The sequence below is a fragment of the Fusarium falciforme genome, chromosome 7 (assembly GCF_026873545.1).
Source record: "Fusarium falciforme chromosome 7, complete sequence".
Classification (NCBI taxonomy): Eukaryota; Fungi; Ascomycota; class Sordariomycetes; order Hypocreales; family Nectriaceae; genus Fusarium; species Fusarium falciforme.
The window spans coordinates 1154087-1165872 of record NC_070550.1 but is presented as its reverse complement, the minus strand read 5'-3'; the positions used below and the strand labels follow the sequence as shown (position 1 = coordinate 1165872).

Genomic DNA, 11786 nt, shown 5'->3' with positions numbered 1-11786 from the left:
TGGTGAGATGCTGCCCCAATAATCTTCCGGGTTCTCCCAAACCAACCTGCCGATGTTGTCGCCGAGTAACACTGAGAAATTTGTTTGTTGGTTAGTTATGCTTGGCATGCTCTTTCTCCAACGCTCATTAATTTTCCGTCTCAGTAAGCTAGATCCTTGGAATTCACCCCTTGTGTCTCACATTTGAATCATGTGTCGCAACTGATTTTGATTTGAGTTCGTCACTTATGTATCTATGTAACGACTTCTCTATATGTGGAAAGGCTGGCAACAATCTTCCTCCTTGATTTCGCCCGCTAGCACATTGTTCGCGTATGTTTCGCTCGTGACCTTGGCCATTCCATATAATTGACTTGTGTTCAAGATGCAATATTTTAGTTATCACCGTGCCACTCTCGCAGATGATAACAATGTTCCTTTCGCGGAATGAGGACGTCAGCTACGGTAAGTCATCGAGAATCACAGGCTTTCATATAACGCTGCAACTGCGAGACCATAGTCATCTATTTACATTCAAGAGCACTGTTATATAAAAAGAAAGGTGGTTGCTTTTCTTCGTCATAAATGGCTTCCATGCCAACAATAATAACACAAGACCCCCAGCTAGCAAAAAGAATTTGATGAGACTGGGACTCGAACCCAGGAGGATTGCTCCATCAGGAATCTTAGGTTGTTAAGGTGACCTTAACCTGACGCCATAACCAACTCGGCCATCTCACCAGAAGTCTCGGGGGACCCGCTTGATGGGGTCAGGCAAAGCCCAACCACACCATAATGGTCGAGGATGCTGCATTAGGTAGTTGGTCTCCCGAGGCAGTTGACCACTACCTCGTTTTGCCCCTCGCCTAGTACACCTCCATAAACCCATGGAGGCTCAGATAAACATATAGACAGGAATTTCTGTCAAGTCGACCGGTTCTCGGGTTTGAGCGTTAATGGCTCGAGAAAATGTTTACTTCATCAATCGTAATCCGTCCCTCGCTGCTAGTAAAAGTCTCGGAAGATGCACTGGACTACAAAAACATAGCGATGAGCGCGCGGTGCTTTAGTGAACTAGGATTGGGCGTGATCTGGTGGCTTCTTTTAATGCACTAACGACCGAATTGCTATCGTCATCCGGCCCAACTGTCAATCTCAAGACTCCTGCTTCCCTAGACGGGCATATTCGCAAAGCTGTACTCCCTTGGCATCGACAACGGCACAGTCGTCGATATTCTTAAGCAGGACAAGTTTGACCTCAGACACCTGATATCGGAGCCCCACCAAACTTGCTGGATTCTGAAAGAAGGCCCCAACCTCTTTCCCTTTACGCCCCTACACATGGCTGCCTTGAAAGGCAACGTCAAGGTAGCGGAGCTTCTCCCTGAGAAAGACACCGACGCCGACTCATGTTTCTCAATTTGAAGCCCACTAGAGTGCGCCATCATGGCAAACCAGGCGGCAATGGTCAAGTTCCTTGTCCAGCACGGGGCCTCTTTGCAGATTCGAAGTTGAAATCCCCTTCGCTTTGCCGCCATTGTGGGGTCTAATGAGATCATAAACTGGCTTTTCAGTACCCAAGGCGCCAATATCAACGCCCCAGTCCAGCACGGCGGAGGCAACAGGCGCCTGACGTATGCGCTCATCTCACCTGGCGATACCTGGTGAACGATCATTGCCCAGCTCCTGTCTGTGGGTGCCGTTGTAAAGCCATAGGACAAGTCCATGGCCGATCAACAAGTAGAATATATCCTCAACCGAGCCTGCAGCCCAGAGGCTCGGAGGATGACAGCAATCCTGCCCGCGCCCACCGTTGTCTCGAGGCTGGGCCAATCCTCACCAAGGGGACTGTGTACACTATTGAATACTGAGTAGATCGGCTGCTGGAAGATTCGGAAAACATGGATGCCATCCTTGGAAGAGTCGAGCAATATGAGGCTTCCCGGCTGCTGGGCATGACTTATGTTCGTTCGGTATTTTGGTACGAAAAGGTTACAGTCACTATCGATTTAAGCAAATATAGCCTTTTATTGAGCCTTACTTAATATAACGCGCAAGAGCTAGCTATTAATTATAAATATATAATAATAACATAGTTCTCTTATCCTCTCCAGCTAGCCACAAGAGAAAGTAGAGCCTAAGCCTAAGGTAGGGAAAACCGCGCAACGATGAAAAACCCTCCTTATTTGTAGCCAAGGAAAAAACATCCCAAGGGCTGGGCTTGAACTATATCAAAAAAACACAATAATTTGATAAGGGACATAAGAGCACCGGTCTTGACTTAAGGTCCGCCCGGAGTGTTGGGGGAAGTATCAAGCCAACGATCGCCCATGGCGCGAACATAGTTACGGCCGTAGACGCAATAGTAGAAGCCACGGCGGTTGTTTGCGTTGGGAGACCACACAATGATATGGCCACCAACCGATAGCCACGAGTTGGTACAGGAGTTGTAGACACCGTTTTGAACCGTGTATGCGGTCTGGCCCTGGTTCTTCCACACAGCAAAGAAGTCATTGGGGTTGCCGTTACACACGTAGCTGTTGCCGGTTTCGATGGTGGTGACAACATCGAAGCCAGCGCTGATCCAGGACGTAGCCGCGTTGGCAGTCCAGCCGATAGAGTAGGACCTTGATGTCGTATGATATGTTGAGCAGCCAATGTATCCAGGGCACTGCATGGGCTCCTAGGTTTATACGTGAGCTCCTGTGATTTTCTAAACCTCCTATGGTCAATATGTGAAGAACGGGACTTACACTGAGCTGGATATTCAGCGGGTTTTGGTGTGGGTTTCCGTTTCCAACTCTGCGAGTCTGTGAAGACCAGATACCGCAAGGGGTCTGTCGCTTATCGAGGTGATTTTCCTTGACGATCTTGTCTACCTCGGTCTGGCTCAGCTCGGCCGGGGCCACATCTGGAGGTGACTCCGACTCGACCTTTCCCTCGAAGATGTCCATTGCCTGAGTAACCTCAAGGGGCCCATCAGGGAAGCATGTCTTGAGTCCTCGCTTGCCCAAAGGCTTCAACTCGACACTCCCAGGAAGGGACACGATACAGTTGACGACCAATTCTGTCTCGCTTGCGATACGACCACATTCGATGGCATCATCACCACCGCCAATTGAGTAAGACTCATCGCCAATAGTGAGGTTACCGCTCCCGTTCTCGTCGACCTTGAAAGCAATGGGGTGGCCCTCAAAGGGGCCCGAAGCAAGAGATTCGGAGCAAGAGTTGGCAATCGCTTCCGACTGATCTTTGTTCCACACCGTGACAGCGGCCTGGGATGCTTCCTTACTGAGTTCCAAGACAATGTGGACGCCTTGGGTCTTCTCAGACCGGAAGATTGGATTTGCAAGAACCACCGGCGCGAGAGCCAGGAAGAGTTCGTTGGCCCTCATGACGATGAGGTAGAGGATCAGGTTGTGTTGGGAAAAAGAAGGACAAGAAACCTGCTGCAGGACTGTTTGGCTTGATGCTAGAAGCCTGAGAACAAAAAGAAATATATCTAAGGCGGCACAGAATCCATATATTTATAGTTATTTTGTGCAATCCTCTGGCCTCCTTTCACACACTCAGTGGTGGACACTATCAACCATAATGTGTTGAGCAAGGATTTCATCCTTCTATCTCTAGGCGTCAACTGGGACATGCTACCTTCCTCTTCCAGAGTTCGACATCGCCAGGCTGAGGAGATGATCATGAGGCCTATTGAAAAAAGAGTCCGTATTGGGGCCTGGAAATGTCCATGTGGATTCGCCGCGCCGTGGTCCGACGGAGTTAACACAAAGAATTAAGGGCAACAGCCACACCGCTTATTATAGTTACATTCGCCAATGATATTAAGATGAGGATTATCTTTACAAATAGTAGGTGGGTAAGACGAGAATTACTGACAGGTAGCATACCGCAACTGTATGCCACTGCGCCACAATACCAGAGGTAGCTGGAAATCACATAGAACAGTAATAATGCCGGAGGATAGCGAAAGGTTTGATAAAACGTATACTCCCTCTCGCTCTTCCGCTTCGTCGACTTGTTATACCTCTTTTCAAGATCTCGCCACAGCTCACCCTCTGCTGTAACCCCTCCATTCTTCCTCCTTTGCCAAGGCTAACCTGCTGCGCCGCTTCTTCGCTACCATTTTAGCCGAAGGCAACTGAGACAATTTACCTTCTGCCAATGATATCTTCAAGTTATGCTCGTGATAGAAATAAGCCACCACAGGCCCCGTATTCAGTGCTGCCTCTTCATGCCACGCTTACATGTCAGCCTATATGGTTCAATAATCAGGGACTTGGCGCTATTCAACCACTGAGTGAGTGTTGTCGTCGCAACCCATGGTTGGGGGCGACGCATAGTTCCCACAGCCTCTACAACTCTGACAACGATGATAGCAAAGGTCTCCATCAGTAAGATAAGGTACTCTCCGTCGTTGACCGGAATAGTCTTTTCATGCAAGTCGTCGGACCACTTGAGCTCAGAGATCTCGGCGTGGGTTGGATGCCATCCACGACCGCTTAATAGACAGTACAGCGGTAAATCTTGGGCTGTCTATGTATCTTGTCCCTCCCCATGTCATTTGTTCCCTGCTTGTACCTGCTAGCAGTCCGCGCTTATTGGGAGTCCTTGGTCCTGCTCCATGGGGCATCCCTTCGTCAAGTGCCAAGGGGAAGCACTTTGCAAGCCGCACAGCGCCCTGTACGTGACTGCCTTGCGATTACGCCCCCTATTCCTTTCTTGACAGGGACATACAATGTCATCGTGAATATTTTTATTCGTACTCGTGACGGCGACATTCCCCTTCTCACAATCAAGGCGAGTGGTACGCAGAAGAGAAAAGGGGGATTCCATTCGCCTCTGGGTAATCTTGGACTCATGCAAGCTAAAGCGACACGGGAAGTGCCGATGAAAATACAAGAGATGAATACAACAGAAATACCTACCCAGCCACCCGTCACCGGTCAACACCATGCCCTACTCAGTCGTAAAGAACAAAATACTTCCCTCTCCACTCTGATGCAACCCCCCCTCCTGTCTCTGGGTTACTCCGGCGGCAATCGTGAACCTGTTCTAATGGGCACTTTTGGCCTCTGCATCTTAGATGCAGTTGATGTCAAGAAGAGAGTTGTCCAGATTGGTACAGACCCAAGTGGCCGTCTTTCCACTCGGAGGAGACACACTGATGTTGTGTGCCTGAATATTGTGGCATTTCTAAATATCGCAAGGTTAACCTCCCCGCCTGTATGGAATGGGACAAGAGGAAACGTACCGAGGTATCACTGCAGACTAGGGTTCCCACCTTCGGGTCGTACTTCTTAGAGGTTGTCCCATATATATTCTTGAAAAGGATGTCCGAAATAATCATGTTGGACTTGGATTCAATGTCAGTGACTTTTGTGTTTAGGAGACAAAGGGCGTGGCGGGAATGACTCGACTTACAGGATATTCGTTGCAGAGAGTCAGGTTCTTTTGACCGTAGCACTGGGTAAGTTCGATAGCCCAGTCATTATTGGTGTTGAAGACACCATCATACGTTACGTTTTTGACGTAGCCAGAGCCACCACCGCCGGATAGCGAGGACTGGAAGTTCGTGAACGCACCAGGCCAGACCTTGATGCGGGCACCGTCCGATGCATTAGACAGGGAAACATTGTAGACATAGATATTCTCGACAATATCAAACTCATCAGGGTACTGCCCCAGTGACCCAACAGAGATTCCGTGTGAGCCGTTGCAATTGAGGCCTTGGACGACCATGTTGGTGCTGTTGGGTTTAAACGATACACAGTCGTCATCGTTGTTGATGACCGAGTTCTGGATCACCACCGAATCAGAGCGATAAGTGTCCCATCCGTCCGAGTTCTTGGCAAGATTCACGCTTGTGCTCTGTGGCCGCCATTAGTCAGTGTGATGTCTGGAGGGATGTCCATGTTTGTATCCGAGAAGGGTCAACCTACCACAGCCTGCAAGTTAAGATCGCTTACAACAATGTTGGAACTGTTAGCGATGAGGTTGAACCACTATTCAGCTGTCAGCAAAAGATCAATTGCCACTGTTCAAATTTGTCTTGTTGACAATGATGACTTACGCTTGGTGGGTTGTCCATGCGCAAACCGGTCACTGAGCCTCCGTGAAGCCCGTCGACCAAGAAAAGAACCGGACGCTGGAGCAAAGGATCAACAGCCAAACCATCATACCATGGCTGGCCATTCCCATTGATGCGGCCAACTCCCTTGCCAAAGATATTGACATCTCTGCCGCCGAATTTCCACATGGCCGAAGCATTCTGGTAGGCATACTTGAACGAATGCTCCTTCCAGTAGTTTATGTCCCCGCTAAAGTTGATGGTACCCAAGATAGCAACATCAACATGATTGAGGAAAGTCAAGTCCAGAGGGGATGCAATGGTGTAGTTCTTGTCCAAGACTACTGTCCCACCATAGTTGCACTGGCGGAAGGCGTTGAGGATCTTGCCAGCATCATCGCCTCCATGACTTGGTTCGACGAAGCAGTATCTGCCATGATGGCGAGGAGGCGAGACGGGATAATGACCTCCAGGGGCGTGCGGCCAAGGCTTAATTTCGGGGCGTGCCAACGAGTTATGTCCATGGAATGGACCGGCAACAGCATCTGCGATGCTGGCCAGGTAGGTAAGGGTGACAACACTCGCATAGAGAATCATGATAGAAGTTTGTCGATGTCTTTTGTGGTCGTCTTGGACTTGGGCCACAATAGACTCCGTCATGTTCTCTCATCTGTCTATTTATGTTGGTTGGTTGATCCTGGAAGCAGCCATGTTGTGGCCTCATGGTCTGTCTCCACGAGGGGGGGTAACTAGTATCCCCGTTTGTGTGACAGCCATTGACGTAGGTGAGATTATCAAATTTCGAGTTCCCTACAGCCACTGAAAGACTTTGTGGGGGCTTGACCGGGAGAGAGTCATGGTCAGACAGGGATCTAGAGGGGAACCCATCAACTCCAGGTTGTTTGGGGGTTTGCAGAAACTGACCGGTTTTGAATTGGTTTTACTCCCTTTGGCCAATCTTGGGCTTGGAGGAATAGCTTAAACCAAATACGAGCTGCTTGACATAGACTAAGCTAATCGCCAGTTCTCTTTGGTGGAACAACCTCAATCCGTTCGTTTTCTCGGCATCTCACATCCGTTCTTTAATTTAGTGTGCACTAGTCTTAACCTTCTCTCTGAATCGTGACTATGAAAGGGGAACGTTACCCTTGTCGTTGATTGAGGGATGGCTAGCCGCGCAAGGGCCCAGCTTCCCCGCAATGTATCCCCACGGCATAATGGGGTCACTCACTATGGAAGTGTCGCAGTCTTTAGTAGTAAACGAGAGTTCATGGATAGTCGCGATATGATTGCTTATCGACCTGACCATCCAGAACAGAATTCCGGCCTTGAAAAGCTTTGTACTGGGTCTAATTATGTCCACGCTTTCCTGTCTACAGACGACTTTGACCCGCACATTGAGACATAATCGTGACCATCATTTTCACTGAAAAGGGTGACCACAAAAGACAAACAGCTTATTTTCAAGCCTAGTTTGGATCGCTATGTAATCCTAGGCTGTAAATTGATATGGAGGGCTGGATGAGGTCTTGTCTTGGTGCATCCCCCCCCGTAAAGCTACTCAAGTACGCCTCAGTACGTGTGATCAATCCAAGCTGAACCTGCAGGGAAAAGATCAGACAGGCCAACAGCAGCTGTTGCTTCAGTTTCAAACTGGCGGGCCGTGGTCGTTGCACCAGCTCCGCCGTTGCTGTACTCCATGAAAGTTCTTAACAACGGGATCCTGCTTGTTAGCATCAAAGACATTTCGGGTTGGATAATTGGAAATGGGCGGCATCAAACATACGGTGTGGCAGATGGGGCCATTGTGTTCCAGCCATGGGCATTGATGATGTTGGATAAAGAGCAGTACTGGTAGATAACGCGGGCATCAACACCCCAGGGTCGGCCAAGATAGACGCCGCCAGTAGCAGTGTATCCGGCGGCGGCTTCGATCTGACCAGGGTAGTGAGTACTTGTTACTCTTGATAGATCGGATTTAAATCTGCAAAGGGAAGGGGAAAGACTTACCGTCGAGTTGTTAATGACGTACCAGGTTGTTTCTGAAGTGGTGGAGCGATGCATGGCCGTGATGGCGCCTCCTGCAGTGGACCTGATCGTACCTGAACCACAGGAAACATGTGTTAGCGCCTTTTGATGGTCTCTTCAAATTTTGTTTCACTGGGAAGGAGACGGCGGTATACATTGCTCAAACCAAGCCGAGGCATCACCAAAGATGTAATCGACAGCCCCTAGGAGGATGTCAGGATACCCAGCTGTGAGAGAAAGGGAGAATTGTCAAGTTATACCTTGAATCAAGCACTTCTTGTAGTATTGGTTTCCAGAGTGAGCAAATAGCGTATCTGAGAGAAACGTGAGTATCTGCGGAGCATGCACATACTAATCATCGCCTCTGAAACGAGATCGACGACGACAAGCAAACTTACCTTGGTACCCGTAGAATCCGCACCCGTAGAAGCTCTGCTGATCGCCACGACTGGTAAATGCAATTGCTTGGCTTCCCACAAACGAGTTTACAACATCGATATTGTACATTTTGAAGTTGGTGCCCCTGGCGTCAACAGTGGAGCTGGCCTCATCGCTTCCCGCAACTGTGGAATTCTCAGAATGCTTGATGGTGACCTGGTTTCCAGCATAGGAAGAGGTGTCAGTCGAATACCCGTAGAGCGTCAAAGCACCCTTGTAAGCACTGATGACGACTTGCTCCTCGTAGGTGCCGGGGTACATGAAAATGCAGGCTGTCGACGAAGTGCTTCCACTCCCAAGAGCGGCGACGGCCGCTCCTAGTGACGCGTACTCGCCCGAGGGCGCCCCAGAGGCTCTGACACTCAGGCACCCACTAGGCGTAGAGGTCCTCGGGCTGCAAGAGACGCCCAGGACGGCGAAAGATAGGATCATGGATGTAAGAGAAAACTGCATTGTGGACAGTTGGAATCGTGTTTGGAGTTAGTGTTTAATCAAGCTGGGCTGAGTTATTGAAAATTTTGTGCAAGACAAAGTTGCCAAAGACGAGATTGATTACTTATGGAACGTGTGGAGGACGAAAGGCAGAGGCAGCGAGCTCTAGCTTTGATGATTATGGCCTCGGCGGCTAAACGCACATATCTCTATTGGTTGGATACGTATTGATGTCAACGCTTTGAACCAATTCTATCCGCATCAGAGAAGTGGCGAAGAAACACATGATGCATCTAAACATTTTAGTCCTTTTTTATTTCTTTTTAATTTCCACCTGTTAGCTGAGGTCATGACATCCGCTTTATCCGAATGACATGGAAGTTGGCATGATGGAATCTATCGAGAGGCCTCTAGATGGTGGGTTCTCAGATGGGAAGCAGGGGATAGAGAGGGTACCAAAAAGTAGTGTCGTTCTACTGGCCAGACAGGTTCCCCGTAAACACCAGATTTAGAGGAGCATGGAGAACTCAAATGGGCTCAGGCTAAATGCGGCGGGTATTTACTGCCGTGATATCCTGACACGCTTCATCGGACAGAAGCAAGGGTTTGTTGAAAGGTTGTGTGGTGCGTTTAAAATAGAGGACCTTTCTCCAGCTACGCCAACCCCCGCACCCGCATTGGGGCCCCAGGAAATGAGGGGTGTTGTTGTGGGGGCGATTGACCAAAGAAATTGTGTTGGTTGAAACAGGACCAGTGCCCTATTGACTCGGCTCTTTCAGGGGTAAGCCAGGGACAGTCGGCTTCCGCCCTCACGCCGTTGGGGTCCGTGACGTTGGCTACCAAAGCCACGGGAAACTCATACGAGTGATCATTAACTCTTGGGGGATCGGCATTTTAGTGCAATCTAGATGTGCCGAATTCCGAATCTATAGTGCGAGGGCCCGGATGAAACCTGGTTTACCACCATACTGTCATGTGCCTTGTGTGTGACGCCTGGGACCGAGAAAATCCACCAGTATGGAGAGGGAAATTCAAAGCTATATTCCTGGTTCGGGTGATGCTAGGTAAGGGAGCGGGTTTGTAAATACTCACAGCGGTATCGAAATCATCAAGTCAACATTTGATATAAAGTACCGAGTGAGGTGATCCATATAACCGCATGATTCATCGATTCGAACACGGCCTTCTACAACAAAATCTCCTTCACAAAATCTCCTTCACAAACTGCTCATCATGGAACCCAAGTCTTTTCTTCTCGTGTGGGTTGCTAGTGCATGCCTCTTCAGTCTTGCAACCGCCGAGCCCATCCCCGTCATCCCGGATAGCGTCCAGCTGCAACCTCGAGGGACCACTTGCACACCTCAAGCGGGTGGCTCTCCCTCTGTGGATGACGTCCCAGCAATCCAGTCCGCTATCAACGCATGCCCTAGTGGTACCATCGTCATCCCCAGCGGACAGACGTATCATATCAACAGCCAGCTCTCCTTTTCAGGCTGCAGCGGATGCACTCTCCAGCTCAACGGGGAGCTCTCTGTATCCACTGACTTCACCTACTGGGACGGCAAAGGACAGATCATCCACATACAGAACATCAATGGTGCAACTATCACCGGTTCTGGGACCATCAACGGCAATGGCCAGGCAAGCTGTATGTATTGTGAAGCGTTTGCGCTGCCCATGATTTTATGCTTGCAAGACAAGTTGACGTCTAACTCCAATCGCAGGGGATCACATCATCACAACCCCCTCCTACAAACGTCCCTTCTTGATCCGTGTAGATGGTTCCACAAACATCAAGATGAGCGGCATCACTATCAAGGCTGCACCCAGTTTCCATGTTGTCACCGGTGGCAACTCCAAAAACATTCACTATTCCGACTTGACGCTCTACTCTGTGAGCACCTCGGCCAATGTCGCCCATAACACCGATGGCTTTGACATTGGCCCAGCTTCGTTCGTGACAGTTGAGAACACCAAAGTCACCAATGACGATGATTGCGTCGTTCTCAAGCCCGGAGCCAGCTATGTAACCACTACTGGCGTAACCTGTGTTGGTTCTCACGGCCTGTCAGTTGGCAGCCTGGCCGGAAGCTCAGGTTCGAACGATATAGTGACAAACAGCATCTTCAAGAACTGCACTATGAGTGGTGGTATGAAGGCAGCGGGCATCAAGTACTATCCAGGCGGCTCGACCCATGGCACTGGGAGCGTCTCCAATGTCACTTGGGAGGATATCATCTGTGACTCATGCACCTACGCTATTCAGATCTCAACCTGCTATTCTTCCACGGCAGCTGATTGCTCAGCTAATCCATCGACGGGCAAGATTAGCGACGTGGTCTTCTCCGGATTTTCTGGCACCACTTCTGGACACTACAAGGATGTTGTGGCTGACATGGACTGTTCTGTAGCTGGTACATGTGGGATCCAGATACAAGACTTCACTGTCAAAGCGCCTAGCGGGGCGAACAAAGTTCTGTGTGCTAATACTCCTGCCAATCTGGGTGTCACCTGCACTTCGGGTGCTTCGGGATAGGGTCTAGGGGCTTAAATGGGTTTCTAGTATCAAATGTTTAGAAGGGCAATAATAGGTTATTATTCTTATACGTGCCAAGATGTCAAGTTTCAAGTGCCGGCACGAGAGGGAGGGGCTTGAGGCAAACAACGGCCGCGTACCTTGGCAATCTCTCGCCGCATCCATGTTCCCGATTGCTATATATTACAGTGAGAATTTCTTGGCAGGTGAATGAGATGATCAACGCTGCATCTCCCGAATTTGGGGCGCATTGTCTCATCGCCCAACAGCGGTTCCAAGGAGTGTTGATTC

At 49.6% G+C, this 11786-nt stretch overlaps 3 protein-coding genes across 3 annotated transcripts; 1 reads left to right on the top strand and 2 right to left on the bottom strand.

Annotated features, from left to right (window-relative positions):
* Window positions 1-2260: 2260 nt before the first annotated feature.
* Window positions 2261-3374, bottom strand: NCS54_00898400 (Hypothetical protein; the record flags this gene model as incomplete). Its single annotated transcript, XM_053154344.1, has 2 exons — window positions 2261-2662; window positions 2733-3374. 2 exons carry the CDS (start codon window positions 3372-3374, stop codon window positions 2261-2263), a joined length of 1044 nt encoding a protein of 347 aa, XP_053010319.1.
* Window positions 3375-5073: 1699 nt separating this feature from the next.
* On the bottom strand, window positions 5074-6658 carry NCS54_00898300 (Hypothetical protein; the record flags this gene model as incomplete). Its single annotated transcript, XM_053154343.1, has 5 exons — window positions 5074-5187; window positions 5246-5347; window positions 5416-5862; window positions 5934-5996; window positions 6065-6658. 5 exons carry the CDS (start codon window positions 6656-6658, stop codon window positions 5074-5076), a joined length of 1320 nt encoding a protein of 439 aa, XP_053010318.1.
* Window positions 6659-10192: 3534 nt separating this feature from the next.
* NCS54_00898200 (Putative endo-xylogalacturonan hydrolase A) lies at window positions 10193-11495 on the top strand (the record flags this gene model as incomplete). The annotated part of the gene is made up of 2 exons (XM_053154342.1): window positions 10193-10607; window positions 10684-11495. 2 exons carry the CDS (start codon window positions 10193-10195, stop codon window positions 11493-11495), a joined length of 1227 nt encoding a protein of 408 aa, XP_053010317.1.
* Window positions 11496-11786: the final 291 nt, after the last annotated feature.